This window comes from Schistocerca nitens, chromosome 1 (genome assembly GCF_023898315.1).
Source record: "Schistocerca nitens isolate TAMUIC-IGC-003100 chromosome 1, iqSchNite1.1, whole genome shotgun sequence".
In the NCBI taxonomy this organism is placed as follows: domain Eukaryota; kingdom Metazoa; phylum Arthropoda; class Insecta; order Orthoptera; family Acrididae; genus Schistocerca; species Schistocerca nitens.
The window spans coordinates 117,406,599-117,424,044 of record NC_064614.1 but is presented as its reverse complement, the minus strand read 5'-3'; the positions used below and the strand labels follow the sequence as shown (position 1 = coordinate 117,424,044).

The window sequence follows — 17,446 nt, the reverse complement described above, 5'->3', positions numbered from 1 at the left end:
GGACGTCCGCTCCGAACAAATGCAACGAACAATAACGAACAAAATTATATTAAAAAGAAAGTGCTTACGTGCTTGCCTACCATGCAGCGAGCTCGGGTTCGATTCCCGGCCAGGTTGGAGATTTTCTCCGCTCGTGGACTGAGTGTTGTGTTGCCCTCATCTTCATCACCGGCACCCAAGTCCCCCAGTGTGGCGTTGACTGTAATAAGACTCGCACTCGGCAGCCGAACTTCCCCGGATAGGGGCCACACCATCATTTCATTTTTTTTATCATTCTCCTTTATTTCTTTGAGTCCTTGTTTCGCAGTGGCACGGAATTTCGGTCACCGTATACATCTACATCTATACTTTGCAAACCACGTGAGGTGCGCAGCAGAAGGTATTTGAGATAGAGAAAAATTATTTGGTCGCGTCCATGAGCAGAAATCTAGAAAGGCTGTATACTGAAACTACTTCGATAATGGCTGGAACATTATAGCACAATGATTGGGGACCATTGTCACAGAAAAAGTGGGAAGAAACAAGTGTTCAGATGTTGCTGTCAAGATATACAACCTAAGTAGACGAATGAGGTAACTATGAGTAATGACAAGGTGTTAGATATTCACAACTCATTCACGAACTTCAATATTGGGAACTTACTGTATGCGAAAAATAGAGTAGCTGGCAATCTCAGAAGCAACTGCTATTGAAGTACACTCATGCTCAGATAAAATAGAACACCCTGACCGACTAAGAGATACGGCGTTCATATTCACAGGACGTGTACATTAGTATGTTCTGCAGCAATGGTTAGCATTTCAGTCACCTCGGTTCGGTATGTGTCCCGTTGCATGGTAGGACACGGTCTGCCATTTCGCCCTGATAACTTGTTCCTTACCTGATGGCATCGATGCGTATAAGGCGCGAATGGCGTCCTCTGTAGTATAGCCATCCATGCTCCCTTCACCTGTTTCCACAATTAATCTGTGGCGACAGGCATTAAGTCACAGGGTTGCTCCCGGCATTTCACCATATCCCACACACTTTCGATTGGTGGCGAGTCTGGTGATCCAGCGGGCCGGGGCAAAAGGCTAACACAATGAGATTTCCACTCTGCAGCGGAGTGTGCGCTGATATGAAACTTCCTGGCAGGTTAAAACTGTGTGCCGGACCGAGACTCGAACTCGGGACCTTTGCCTTTCGTGGGCAAGTGCTCTACCAGCTGAGCTACCCAAGAACGACTCACGCCCCGTCCTCACAGCTTTACTTCTGCCGGTACCTCGTCTCCTACCTTCCAAACTTTACAGAAACTCTCCTGCGAACCTTGCAGAACTAGCACTCCTGAAAGAAAGGATACTGAGGAGTCATGGCTTCGCCACAGCCTGGGGGATGTTTCCAGAATGAGATTTTCACTCTGCAGCGGAGTGTGCGCTGATATGAAAGTTCCTGGCAGATTAAAACTGCAACACGATATGTCAATTTCATTATGTCTACGATATTACTGTAGGAGATACAGAGCTCAAAATTCATACATGTACGAGAAAACTGAAAAAATTGGAAAAAGTCCATTTTCCGAAGCTTATACACAGCAAAGGGAATGCAATCTGTAATCCCGGATAAATCTGTCGTCGAGTGAGGTATTTGGTACTCAATGAAACTAACTATTTCAGTTATTTCACTAGTTTTCGAGATTATGACGTGATAATTTTGTAATGGTATCCAGATAGGAAAATTTCCATGTGTTTCAAAAACATTAATGTAACTAACTAGGAATAGGAATCTGGCATGCTTAGAGGCATTATAGGCAAGTATTCCTTATTTGAATTACAGATTTTTCAATTTATATATGTGGAACCTGAAAATCTACGAGGGCCGTTCAGAAAGTAACCTCCGGTTGATTTAAAAAAATACACCAAGTTAAATAAAAATATTTTAATATATACATCTTTCAACTACATCTTTGCACTATTTTTCTACATAGTCTCCATAGCGATTGAGGCACTTATCATATCTCTTCACAAGCTTTGAAATTCCTTCTGCATAAAAATCACCCGCTTGTGCCTGCAGCCAGCCTGTGACCGCATCTTTGAGCTCTTCGTCGTCATCAAACCGCTGTGACCCGAGCCATTTCTTCAAATGCATGCAGAGGTGATAATCACTTGGCGCCAGGTCTGGGCTGTAAGGTGGATGGTTGATAACGTCCCACTTGAAGGACTCAAGAAGGGCCGTTGTTCTGCGAGCAGAGTGAGGACGGGCGTTATCGTGCAAAAAAACGATACCGGAAGTCAGCATACCACGGCGTTTGTTCTGTATAGCCCGTCGTAACTTTTTTATTGTTTCACAGTACACGTCTTGATTAATGGTCGTACCACGTTCCATGAATTCAACCAACAACACCCCTTTGGCATCCCAAAACACCGTTGCCATCAGTTTTCTGCCAGAAAAATCTTGCGAGGCTTTTCTTGGTTTGGTAGGCGAATTTGAATGTGCCCACATCTTTCATTGTTCTTTTGTCTCAGGGTTCACGTACTTAATCCAGGTTTCGTCACCGGTCACGATTCTGTTTAACAATGGTTCTCCTTCGTCCTCATAACGTGACAGAAAGTCTAATGCAGAGGCCATTCTTTGAGTTTTGTGGTGGTCGGTAAGAATTTTGGGCACCCATCGTGCACAGAACTTACGGTAACCCAATCTTGCTGTCACTATCTCGTACAAGAGAGTCTTAGAAATCTGTGGAAAACCAGTAGACAACTCCGACATTGAGAAACGTCGATTTTCACGAACTTTTGCATCAACTGTCTGAACGAGTTCGTCAGTCACCAATGATGGTCTACCACTCCTCTCTTCATCATGAACGTTTTCTCGTCCACTTTTAAATAAACGTACCCATTCACGGACAACTCCTTCACTCATAACTCTTGGTCCGTACACGGCACAAAGCTCACGATGAATAGCTGCTGCAGAATATCCTTTGGCTGTAAAAAACCTTATGACAGCACGCACTTCACATTTGGCGGGGTTTTCTATTGCAGCACACATTTCAATCTGCCACAAAAAACTAAACTACCGCAGGTACGACGTTCACTCGACCACGGCTTCATGCCGACTGACCTGTTGAGTGCGTGAATGCACATATGGCGTCGCTACTCCCCCCACAACCCGCACTGTGACCAATCGGAGGTTACTTTCTGAACCGCCCTCGTACTTTCTGTCGCTTCCTAAGTGGTTGCCTGCAGATGATACTCACTGCGACAACGTTCCAAATTCAGACCTTGAATGTCAGATGATATCTGATTTAAAATAGACTGTAATTCATGATATCATATATTATTTCTGTCTATACTGTGTTAACATTTGTGGCACGTGTAAAAGAGTGGTCGTTACAGGTGACTCACGTTATATACAAAGGTTGTACAATAACATTTGGAAACACATATATGGGGTGTTCAAAAAGTCTCTCCGCAGTGCCGTATGATTGTTAGCCGCGCGCGTGCCGTATGATTGTTCGCCTGCCTGGGTTCCTTCCCTTCAAGTGGACTCTCCCAACATTCCAATGTTTCGTTTATCTCAGCCAGCGTCAGTAGTGTCGTTGGTGTGTGTCGTTACGTGTTGATGTGAACGTTTAAATTTGGTTCCTTTGTTCGTTTGTTTCGTTTTTGTCACTGTTAAAATGCTAACCATTGAAGAACGTGTGTTTTTCGTCGAAGAAGTGTTCAAAGCTGGGAGTAAATACACAGTTTCAGTTCGTCAGACATTTAATTCAGTTTTCCCGGAGACAACACTCCCACATCCCGATACTGTGCGAGATCTGACTAACAAATTTCGAAGTACGGGTTCAGTGACAGATGCACCGAGAAGTGGTCGTCCTAGCGTTTTGTCTGAGGATAAACTACTCGCTTTTTCCGATAAAATGTCCATGAGTCCGAACAAGTCAGTAAGAAAACTCGCCCAGGAAATCGATGTTAGTGTCGGAACGGCCCACACAGCTGTAAGGAAAAAATTAGAACTTTTCCCATACAAAGCGACAGTCGTGCAAGAACTGAAAAATACTGATCAGGGAAAGAGACTACATTACTGTCAATGGTTCAAAAATTTCGTTCAACCAAATGGAAGGGATAGGCTTAATGAAACGTTTCTCACTGATGAGGCGTGGTTTCATTTATCCTGGTACATAACTCGCAAAATTATCGTATGTGGAGTACTGCAAATCCAATGCGTATTCATGAGAAACCACTTCATTCTGTGAAAATAGGAGTTTGGATCGCAATTTCTAGATGTCGGATTGTGGGTCCAATATTTTTCAACAAAACAATAAACGTACAACGATACTGCAGTGATATTCTGCACCCATTCATAGTAGAACTTGTGTTAAGTGAAATACTGAACGGCTATTTTCAACAAGATGGTCCAACTGCGCATACAGCTCGTATTTCAATGTTACTGCTTGCTGATGTTTTTGGTGACCGCATAATTTCACATGGACTTTGGCCTCCACGATCGCCTGACCCAACACCTCCTGATTTTTCTTCTGAGGTGCAGCGAAAGTAACTGTCTATAAAAACCGTCCAAAATCCAACGATGAATTGAAAATTACAGTATCCACTTTCAGTGCTTCTGTTACAGAAGAATTGTTTCAGCTTGTGTTTGGAAACATGATTAGACGAATTGAATTTTGTATTCAACCACAGGGGGGACACTTTCAATATTTAATGTGAAAATTTTAAAGTAAAAATGAATATTCAATAAATTAATAACTTTTATTTCTTTAAATGCGAACATTTTTAGGTTAGGCTTTACCATGACTGTTACTGACATTAAATGAAACAATAAGTTCACTGTTACCAGTCACCGTTTTATTTATTTCCACGACGCGTTTCGAAGGTTTAAACCTCCATCATCGGGTGGATTTACATTAGTATTACATTTGTGTGTGTGTTGTGTTACATTTTTGGAGGAACTTGTGGCACTGCCTAGTGGAGAAACGAGACACTATTTCAGAATATGGTTTAGGATAACTTTTGACGAAAAATTAAACTGATATCTAATGGTAAACATTAAATAAGTAAACTACAGTACCTTCAGTGATCACAGGTTCCTTTTGCTGTCGTAACACATCACATGTATACTGCCACATTTGTAAACAAATATGGCGTCTGGAATTAGCTGGGTGCAAAGTTCGTATAACACAAGTGAAGACATAATCGCAAAGTGCAAAGAATATACATCATAACAATATTATTACAGAATAATTGCTTTAAGCATTTGGCGGTGTTTGTTTTGAGGTGTCAAATATATGTGTGTGTACTTCAGGTGGTATATAAATCCAATTCTGACAAGTTAGAACAGCAAACATTCATATTCGTTTATACAATCAGGTGAAATGTTAAAATGGCTTAAACTTCATACTTATTGATAACAATTAGGTGAAATGTTACAGACTATAATTACAATGATCATATTGGCTACAACAGTAAAATCATACATACATTACATTCTTTGATTGAGGTTAATAAACAGATGTGAAGTGAGGGGCTGGAGGCAGAAGGAGAGGTAGAGAGAGAGAAAAAGTGTGTGTGTGTGTGTGTGTGTGTGTGAAAGGGAGAGGGGGGAGGGAGGGGGGAGAGTGAGAGATAGAGATAGAGAGAGAGAGAGAGAGAGAGAGACAGACAGAGAGAGGGAAGAGTGATTATTGAGAGGAAACATTTCATGGCAAGGAGTCTTAAGATTGCATGTTGCATATAGTAGCTGCCTAAAGGTTGGAGTAATACATTGGTTAATGCTATGAAATATGCAGATAGATATACATTTGTGCCAGTAGTTGATGTACATACAGTTTTAAGCTGACAAGGGGTACAAGCTGTTGGTGTGATGAATTATCTGTGAATGAGGTCAATCTCTTGTACTCTTGGCAGCTGCCAATATTTATGATAAATATTAGGTGTGTGTGTGTGTAAGTGTGTGTGTGTGTGTGTGTGTGTGTGTGTGTGTGTGTGTGTGTGTGTGTGCGTGCATTTTTATGAGTGTAGGCAGTTGCTGAAAACGGAGATGATACTATTGTAAATATTGTCATTTTTGTCATTTAAGATAGATTCTGGTTGTTTCATTTGATGTTTGTATATTTGGAGTGTTTCAAGGATGTCTAGTTTTCTGCCTTTTGGTTGGATGTGTAGGATGCTAATACGTGTGTTGTTAACATGGTGTTTTGTTTCATGCAAGTGTGTAGCTATTGCTGATGTGTGATATTTTTTTGTTTTTTAGTGCTACCATGTGTTCCTGATGGAGCCACACTTGCCTCACTTGACATACAAAACCTATATTCCTCTGTGCCAATAGATCCCACACTACAGATAATTAATGCCAACCTACATAAACACAAAAATATCCCTTCAACTCACATTAATGAACTAATGGACCTGCTTGAATTCACACTTTCACACAACTATTTTAAATTTAACAATAAAATCTACCAACAAACAGATGGTCTGGCAATGGGCTCAAATCTTTACGGATTGCTAGCAGAAATATTTATAAGTAACCTAGAAGACAAAATCCTGAATTCCAATCACCACCTCCTGAAAAATATCATCTACTACTACAGATATGTAGATGACACCATCATTTTAACCAAAGGCACTAAAGATGACATCAGTGAGTTGAATCAGTTTTTCAACAACTCCCATTAAAACATAAAATTCACAGTTGAACACCAAAAAGGCGACAGTATAAATTTCCTAGACCTTACCATTAGAATAAAGAATAACAGACATCAATTTGAAATTTATCGGAAGCCTACCACAACACATACCACAATCCACAACTCCTCTTGCCACCCCGCGGCACACAAAATGGCAGCATTCCGGTACATGATTAATAGAGCTATCCAACTACCACTCTCAGAAGATAAATGTGATAAAGAAATTGAAATAATAAAACAAACAGCTATTGAAAATGGTTATAACAGCTCCATAGTAGACACCCTAAAACACTCAATAATGGCAAAGGAATCACAACACAATAAACAAAAAGAAAATAACATCTTCCATACAATCCCCTTTCTGTGTAACATTTCATACCAGATTGCCAATGTCTTCAAACGGAAAGGCATAAGCATATCCTTTACAACGGACAACAAGATTGGACAGAAGTTACCCCACAACATCGGCACACGAAACCCACTTCATCACACAGGTGTGTACAAAATTGAATGTTTGGACTGTGACTGCTTCTACATAGGCCAGACAGGCAGATCATTTGAGATTAGGTTCAAGGAACACATGGCAGCACTAAAAAACAAAAAATATCACACATCAGCAATAGCTACACACTTGCATGAAACAAAACACCATGTTAACAACACAAGTATTAGCATCCTACACATCCAACCAAAAGGCAGAAAACTAGACATCCTTGAAACACTCCAAATATACAAACATCAAATGAAACAACCAGAATCTATCTTAAATGACAAAAATGACAATATTTACAATAGCATCATCTCCGTTTTCAGCAACTGCCTACACTCATAAAAATGCACGCACACACATACACACACACACACACACACACACACACACACACACAGTCACTCACTTACACACACACACACCTAATATTTACCATAAATATTGACAGCTGCCAAGAGTACAAGAGATTGTCCTCATTCACAGATAATTCATCACACCAACAGCTTGTACCCCTTGTCAGCTTAAAACTGTATGTACATCAACTACTGGCACAAATGTATATCTATCTGCATATTTCATAGCATTAACCAATGTATTACTCCAACCTTTAGGCAGCTACTATATACAACATGCAATCTTAAGACTCCTTGCCATGAAATGTTTCCTCTCAATAATCACTCTTTCCTCTCTCCCTCTCTCTGTCTCTCTCTCTCTCTCTCTCTCTCTCTCTCTCTATCTCTAACTCTCCCCCTCCCCCCTCTCCCTTTCACACACACACACACACACACACACACACACACACACACACACACACTTTTTCTCTCTCTCTACCTCTCCTTCTGCCTCCAGCCCCTCACTTCACATCTGTTTATTAACCCCAGTCAAAGAATGTAATGTATGTATGATTTTACTGTTGTAGCCAATATGATCATTGTAATTATAGTCTGTAACATTTCACCTAATTGTTATCAATAAATATGAAGTTTAAGCCATTTTAACATTTCACCTGATTGTATAAACGAGTATGAATGTTTGCTGTTCTAACTTGTCAGAATTGGATTTATATACCACCTGAAGTACACACACATATATTTGACACCTCAAAACAAACACCGCCAAATGCTTAAAGCAATTATTCTGTAATAATATTGTTATGATGTATATTCTTTGCACTTTGCGATTATGTCTTCACTTGTGTTATACGAACTTTGCACCCAGCTGATTCCAGACGCCATATTTGTTTACAAATGTGGCAGTATACATGTGATGTGTTACGACAGCAAAAGGAACCTGTGATCACTGAAAGTACTGTAGTTTACTTATTTAATTAACTTGTATTTCGCTGAGTTTAATTTCGGTATATTTACCGCACGCGCCGCTAACTATCTTACGGCACTGCGGAGAGACTTTTTGAACACTCCGTGTGATAAATTACTGGTAAAATTCCAAAATGCCATGGTACAACGTTTGTTAACCAATGGTGATTCTGTGTCCAAGAAGACAAGGCCCCTTTTACACAGTTTACATCAACCAGGACTGGCTTTATGAGCACAATGATGAATTTTATCGTATCTCCTAGCTACCACAGTCACAAGATCTCAGTATCAACGAACCTTTGCAGTCTACTTTGGACAGTAGGTTGTCGTCACCTTGATTTGACATTATATTGCGAGAAGGATGATACAAGATTCGTTTCAAAACCATCCAGGACTTGTAATTTTCCATTCCTAAACGACTGGAAATTCTTTTTGAATGGCAATGGTTTTCCTATACCGTACAAGGCACGGCAGTGTGTTGTGTTCTCGGTGTTTCTATATTTTTGTCTAATCCCTGCTATTCCATTTGTTAAATCAGAGGTTTTGAAAACTGGAACATGTTAGCATTGATTTGGTATAAGGAAATTATTATTTTTTTTTTTTTCACAGGCTGGAGGGCCGCATCCATATTCCCTGCGAAAAGTGGACTTAACAACAGTCAACCAAGAGGAGTGCCAGGCGGTGTGGGCCACAGAGAACGACCCCATCTACGATACGCAGTTATGCGTTGCTCGTTTTGAAGACATAAACTACGACTCCTGCACCGTAAGTACAGAGCATGCTGGTGGTGAAAAGACTGTCTGGGAGAGGAGCACACATTAGACAGCGCTAGGTCCGATGCAGAAATATGCGGAGGTGACAAAAGTCACGGGATAGCGATATGTAATATACAGATGGCAGAAGCATCGCGTATACAAGGTATAAAAGGACAGTGAACTGACAGAGCTATCATTTGTACTCAGGTGATTCATGTGATAAGGTTTCCGACGTGATTATGGCCTCACGACGAGAATTAACAGATTTTGCAGACGGAATAGTAGTTGGAGCTAGAAGCATGAGACCTTCCATTTCGGAAATCGTTAGGGAATTCAATATTGCGAAATCCACAGTGTCAGGAGTGTGCCGAGCTAGAAATTTCAGGCATTACCTCTCGTCACCGACAGCGCAGTGACTGACGGCTTTCACCTGATAATCAAAGTTAATGGCGTTTGTGTAGTTGTCAGTGCTAACAGACAAGCAACAGCGCTTGACATAACCGCAGAAATCAATGTGGAACATATGACGAACGTATCCTTTAGGACAGTGCGGCAAAATTTCGCCTTAATGGCAACGGCAGTAAACGACTACGCAAGGGCCTTTACTAACAGCACGACATCGCCTGGGCTCGTGACCATATCGGCTAGAACCTAGTCGACCGGAAAACCGTGGTCTGATCAGATGCGTCTCGATTTCAGTTGGTAAGAGCTGATGGTTCGGTTCCAGTGCGGCGCAGACCCCACGAAGCCAAGGATCCAAGTTGTCAACAAGTCATTGTGTAAACTTGTGATGGTTCGATAATTGTGTGGTCTGTTTTTACATGGAATGAACTATGCCCTTTGGTCCATCTGAACTGATCATTGACCAGAACTGATTATGTTCGGCTACTTGGGGAGTGGAGTTGGAAGAGCAGTTGAATGGAATGGACAGTGTCTTGAAAGGAGGATATAAGATGAACATCAACAAAAGCAAAACAAGGATAATGGAATGTAGTCTAATTAAGTCGGGTGATGCTGAGGGAATTAGATTAGGAAATGAGACACTTAAAGTAGTAAAGGAGTTTTGCTATTTGGGGAGCAAAATAACTGATGATGGTCGAAGTAGAGAGGATATAAAATGTAGACTGGCAATGGGAAGGAAAGCGTTTCTGAAGAAGAGAAATTTGTTAACATCGAGTATAGATTTAAGCGTCAGGAAGTCATTTCTGAAAGTATTTGTATGGAGTGTAGCCATGTATGGAAGTGAAACATGGACGATAAATAGTTTGGACAAGAAGAGAATAGAAGCTTTCGAAATGTGGTGCTACAGAAGAATGCTGAAGATTAGATGGGTAGATCACATAACTAATGAGCAAGTATTGAATAGGATTGGGGAGAAGAGAAGTTTGTGGCACAACTTGACCAGAAGAAGGGATCGGTTGGTAGGACATGTTCTGAGGCATCAAGGGATCACCAATTTAGTATTGGAGGGCAGCTTGGAGGGTAAAAATCGTAGAGGGAGACCAAGAGATGAATACACTAAGCAGATTCAGAAGGATGTAGGTTGCAGTAGGTACTGGGAGATGAAAAAGCTTGCACAGGATAGAGTAGCATGGAGAGCTGCGTCAAACCAGTCTCAGCACTGAAGACCACAACAACAACAACTTGGGGAGTATTCGCAGCCTTTCGTGGACTTCCTGTTCCAAAACAAAGATGTCAAGACGCCGAATCACAACTATTCGACGTTGGTTTGACGATAATTCTGAACAATTCCAGTGAATTATTTGGCTACCCAGATCGCCTTACGCGAATCCCATCGAACATTAATGGGACGTAATCGAGAGGCCAACTCGCGTACAAAATCCTGCACCGGCAACACTTTGGCAATTATGAACAGCCGTAGAGGCAGCAGCGCTGAGTATTTCTGCAGGGGGCTTCCAACGACTTGTTGAGTCCATGCTACGTCGAGTTGGCGCGGTACTCCTGGAAAAAGGAGATCCGACGCGATATCAGGAGCTATCGGATGACTTTCGTCTCCTCAGTGTGTGCCTTTTTGTCTGTGACGATTGACTTCTTACTGATTATACCGTTAGATTAGGTCGCAACGTTTAAATAAGCTGAGTGTGAGTGGACAGTACAATAGTCTCTATCCTTGTAAGAGCACCGTGGTTGATTAGGACCACTGTAAATGGTTTAGGCCGTACCAGAATGTCGTGTGACATTCCTCTGCTAACGTAAATCACGTTAGTGAAGTGGCGACGTGACAGAATGGCAGAAATGAGCTGTCGTATTTGGAAAGAACAAGATACTAATTGACAAGCGTGTCCAACAACCTGATGACGCACTTAAGCCGCATTGTGCGGAGGGATGGCTGTGTGATGTTTCGGGAGTATTTTTCGTACCATTAAGTGCGTCCATTCATTCAGTTTACTGTCAACATCAGCCAGGACTTTTTATAAATATTCTCGGTGAAGAAGTATTGCCCTTTCTCCTGCGTCTACATGATGGATAGCCCCCTTTAGTTTGACACTTTTTCTAGGACATAAAGCTACCTTCATTTTTATGAATTTTGTTATATGATTTTAATAAATACCCAAAAAATATTGTAATACAAAGACGGAAAAAGTCAGAACACCAAAAAATAATTAATGTAGAGTAGTGAAATTTTGGAAATTCATTTGTCTAGGTAACTGATTAACATTAAAAGATTACAAGTTAATGTAATCGTGAGATAATCTGTTGCAAATGTGAAATGCTGGAACGTTAATAACCGGTGTAACGGCCAATATGTTGAATGCAAGCATGCAGACGTGCATGCAATGTGTTGTACAGGTGACGGTTGTCTGTTTGTTGGATGGGTTTCCATGCGTTTTTCACTTTTTGGTCAATACAGGGGAGATTAATGCTGTTTCAGGATGACGCAGGAGTTCTCGTCCTATGATGTCTCATATGTGCTCGACTGCAGACAGATCTGGTGAACGAGCAAGCCAAGGCAACATGTCGACACCCTATAAAACATGTTGGGTTACAACAGCGGTATGTGAGCCAGTGGTCTCCTGGTAAAAAAACACTCCGTGGAATGCTGTTCATGAATGGCAGCACAACAGGCTGCATCACCAGACTGTCGTACAAATATGCGGTCAGGGTGCGTGGGATAGCCACGAGAGTGCTCCTTGTGTCATGCGAAATCGCACCCCAGACCATAACTCCAGTGTGTCTGTCAGGCAGACAGGTTGGTTGCAGGCCTTCAACTGGTCTCCTTCTAACCAACACACGGCCGTCACTGCCACAGAGGAAGAACCAGATTTCATCAAAAAACACAATAGACCTCCAGCCTACTCTCCAATGAGCTCTCGCTTGACACCAGTTCAGTCTAAATGGCGGTGGTTTGGGGTCAATGGAATGCACGCTACAAGGCGTCTGGCTCGGAGCTGTCCTTAAAGTAACCGATTTGTAACAGTTCTTTGTGTCACTCTGGTACCAACTGCTGCTTCAATTGCTGGTGCAGATGCAATACAATGCGCCAGAGCCACAGAGCCATATGGCGAACACGGTGGTCTTCCCTCTTGGTAGTGCCACGGGGTCATCCGGAGCCTGCTGTCCTTCTTACCGTACGTTCTCGTGACCACCGTTTGTAGCCCTGTTAGACGACCTTGTTCAAACTCAGTGAGATATTGATAATGGCTTCTTTGATTAACATCAACTCACGACGTCCAATCTCAAAGGTAACCAAAGCTCACGTGCTTTACAACGTTTATTTGAAACAAACTTGATTTCGTCTACATCTACATTTATACTCCGCAAGCCACCCAACGGTGTGTGGCGGAGGGCACTTTACGTGCCACTGTCATTACCTCCCTTTCCTGTTCCAGTCGCGTATGGTTCGCGGGAAGAACGACTGCCGAAAAGCCTCCGTGCGCGCTCGAATCTCTCTAATTTTACATTCGTGATCTCCACGGGAGGTATAAGTAGGTGGAAGCAATATATTCCATACCTCATCCAGAAACGCACCCTCTCGAAACCTGGACAGCAGGCTACACCGCGATGCAGAGCGCCTCTCTTGCAGAGTCTGCCACTCGAGTTTATTAAACATCTCCGTAACGCTATCACGGTTACCAAATAACCCTGTGACGAAACGCGCCGCTCTTCTTTGGATCTTCTCTATCTCCTCCGTCAACCCGATCTGGTACGGATCCCACACTGATGAGCAATACTCAAGTACAGGTCGAGCGAGTGTTTTGTAAGCCACCTCCTTTGTTGATGGACTACATTTTCTAAGGGCTCTCCCAATGAATCTCAACCTCGCACCCGCCTTACCAACAATTAATTTTATATGATCATTCCACTTCAAATCGTTCCGTACCCATACTCCCAGATATTTTACAGAAGTAACTGCTACCAGTGTGTGTTCCGCTATCATATAATCATGCAATAAAGGATCCTTCTTTCTATGTATTCGCAATACATTACATTTGTCTATGTTAAGGGTCAGTTGCCACTCCCTGCACCAAGTGCCTATCCACTGCAGATCTTCCTTCATTTCGCTGCAATTTTCTAATGCTGCAATTTCTCTGTATACTACAGCATCATCCGCGAAAAGCCGCATGGAACTTCCGACACTATCTACTAGGTCATTTATATATATTGTGAAAAGCAATGGTCCCATAACACTCCCCTGTGGAACACCAGAGGTTACTTTAACGTCTGTAGACGTCTCTCGATTGAGAACAACATGCTGTATTCTGTTTGCTAAAAACTCTTGAATCCAGCCACACAGCTCGTCTGATATTCCGTAGGCTCTTACTTTGTTTATCAGGCGACAGTGCGGAACTGTATCGTACGCCTTCCGGAAGTCAAGGAAAATGGCATCTACCTGGCAGCCTATATCTAATATTTTCTGGGTCTCATGAACAAATAAAGCGAGTTGGGTCTCACACGATCGCTGTTTCCGGAATCCATGTTGATTCCTACAGAGTAGATTCTGGGTTTCCAAAAACGAGATGATACGCGTGAAAAACATGTTCTAAAATTCTGCAACAGATCGATGTCAGAGATATGGGCCTATAGTTTTGTGCATCTGCTCGACGTCCCTTCTTGAAAACTGGAACTACCTGTGCTATTTTCCAATCATTTGGAACTTTCCGTTCCTCTAGAGACTTGCGGTACACGGCTGTTAGAAGGAGGGCAAGTTCTTTCGCGTACTCCGTGTAGAATCGAATTGGTATACCGTCAGGTCCAGTGGACTTTCCCCTGTTGAGTGACCTCAGTTGCTTTTCTATTCCTTGGACACTTATTTCGATGTCAGCCATTCTTTCGTTCGTCCGAGGATTTAGAGGATTTTCAACCTCATAGTGGCTCTACTAGCGCCACTCTTATGCGACTGGCACGAAATTTGACTAGACATCACATTTCACATGTGGAAAGACATCTACCAGCTTTCGCATATGCCGCACAAATCCTTCTTGATTTTGTGATTGTTTTTCCTTCAGTCTATATGAGTGCATCTTCTGCTTAACTACATTTTTACTTCTTAAATTCTTTCACACATTGAAGCAAACATTTCAGCCTTTAAGTAACTTTACTATCCATAACGAATCCTACTCATGTTATACAACTTTCTTCTGCTGTTGATATTACTCTATTCTCGTCTTATCAGAAATGCTTGTCTTCTTTCTACTTCCCTTCATTCACCCTTACTGTATATAGATTGAGTTTTTGCATTTCCCTTTTCAGATTTTCTAAGTTCCCTACCATGACCATACTTCTGACATTCCACGCCGCGACTCGAAGAACGTTATCCTCTTGTTGGTTATTCAATCTTTTTCTCATTTCGATTTCTTCCCTGGCGGTCCTCTTCCGGATATCCGAAGGGTGGACTATTCCGGAATCTTTTACCAATGGACAGATCATCATGGCACCTTTTCAATTACAGACGACTTGTCCTGTGGATATACATTATGTGCCTTAAATGCAGTGGTTTCCGTTGACTTCTGCATCCTGGTGCTGTTGATCATTGCTGGGGAGAACCGATAGAGGTACTCAAAGTACCCTCCGCCACACGCCGTCAGGTGGCTTGCGGAGTATGGATGTAGATGTAAATTCTTCCGCGATGTAGGTGCAGTTTCCCATCCCAAGGGCAAGAGAGTACCTTGACCCTCTGTCCGCTTCTCTGCCCTCTTTGACAAAGCCGTTGACAGAATGAGGGTGACTTCTTACCCCGGAAGTCTTCGGCCGCAACTGCTGATGATTTTTATCCACGATATGGTGGCGGGATTGAAACCCAGGAAGGACGACGTTTTGATTAATAATCAAAGACGCTACCCCTAGACCACTGCGGACATCTGCAAGCTACATAAAATAGAATAATGATGAGTAGCAGAAAATGCAATACATGTTATTGGAAAAATGTGTTGTAGCAAAGGTAGCTTACATGTAAGTCTGTATTGATCTGCAGTATTAACTGAACTGCCAGTTTCTTATAATTATGTCATTATACAATATTTCCATAAATATCGTTGTGTAAAATTCAAAATGGAGATCAAAATACTGAGAGTTTATATGTAAGGATACGAATTACAGTTGAGCCTGATCACGAACATCTTTAAGTAACTGGAAAACAAGTGTGTATTGTGATAAGAAAGGGGGGAATTATGCCTTTTAAAATACGAGTTTCTACACGCACCACAACTGATTTTAGCCAACGATCTGTGCAGGGTGATTCAGGCGGTCCGCTGGTCTACGAGGGAAAGCTTGTGGGGCTAGTGTCGTGGGGCTACAGGTGTGCCACCCCTCCCTACCCCTCGATTAACACCCGAGTCTCCAGCTACGTCAACTGGATCACCGAGACCACCAGTGGATCAGTGGTGCCGAACTAGTACCGTTGTAAATGTATGTGAATACAGTTTTCAAATGCTGATCAAAATTACTGTTACTGCGATAAGTTATCAATGTCAATATATGTCTACAACTGATAATAAAATTCTGTTCGTCGGCAGTCTTGTAGTCTGTGATGCTTTCATTCTGAAATCGTAACCCTGCATTATAATATTTGTCATTCAAAGCTAAACATACACAACACTGGGAAATATCCAATTACTAGGGTCTGTCGTCTGCTTTAAGTCATCACCTCGAAAAATCAAGCTGCGATCATGACACGTGGTGAAGACATCAGTTTCTGTGTACTTATTTACCCTTCAATTTTTCCCAACGTTAGATGACGTGGAAGAGAACTTGGTTGCTGAAGTGTACACTTGGACTGTACCTGAAATATTCTTCCTTGAAAATCATACACGTTGTCACGGTGAAAATACCTGTCACACAACTGTTTCTTCGTCTGAGGAGTGAGGGAAATACCATGTTGATACCATGTTGGGAGAATACCGAGAAGAGGCTGAGGCAAAATTTGATAGCCACAAGAAACAGTATGATGACTGGATACTTCCACCAACTCAACATGGACTAAATCAGCGCTGTTCCCCTTGAAATACAGAAAGAGGATTCCCAAACCGCAACTGACTTCATCAACAGGATACGCCATTTTGTTCTGGCCCCTCTAGCATCATAACGCGGTATTTTGACGCAGTAATTCCAAAGCGTACCACAACTGCCGACATGTGCCTAAACAATTACGAACTTCTAGCATTCTGGAATGACTGCAGGGCAGCACCTTCTGTTAATCAGTACAACGGAAAACCAGTCAAAGTTGCAAATTTCACTATTTTACTTACTTGATGACCAGTTTCTGGCCGGGAACCATATTCAAATCACCGTACAGGACAGAAAACCAAATTTTCAGTCATGTACAGCACAGCTATTACCAAATTTGTAAGCGCACGCCAAAAATACAGAACGTATCGTTTCAAGATTTAAGTACCAGACATTTAAAACGGTATTACCAAAAATACAATAACCATGTCAAGATAAATGTATACCTGTTATGAAGTGCAAATGCACAGTTGCGGCGCATACGCATAACTGGCAGAGAACTCCTCTCACTGCCGTAAGAAAACCTCGAGAAGTGGGCGCCCTATCAAGATATAGGAAACCTTCTGTATTTATTACAGTATTCTCCATCATAAAAAATACAAGAATTAATCCCACAACAGTAGAAGTCTGCAATGAAATTACTATTTTAAAACATTTACCAAAAACGCGTCAAATACTTAAAATCATTGTACAATAAAGCACAACAGCGTCGCATACGGCGTATATGACAAAGCTGTATGCCTTA

The 17,446-nt window shown here is 41.9% G+C and overlaps 1 protein-coding gene across 1 annotated transcript in view; it reads left to right on the top strand.

Moving 5' to 3' along the window:
- LOC126242287 (mite allergen Der f 3-like) overlaps positions 1-16,201 on the top strand; it is a 64,540-nt gene extending 48,339 nt beyond the window's left edge. Inside the window, exons 6-7 of the mRNA XM_049948076.1 lie at positions 9,092-9,247; positions 15,930-16,201. Of these exons, the coding sequence (XP_049804033.1) occupies positions 9,092-9,247; positions 15,930-16,091 (318 nt within the window). The 3' untranslated portion in view covers positions 16,092-16,201. The remainder of the gene's footprint in view (positions 1-9,091; positions 9,248-15,929) is intronic.
- The last annotated feature ends 1,245 nt before the right edge of the window (positions 16,202-17,446 follow it).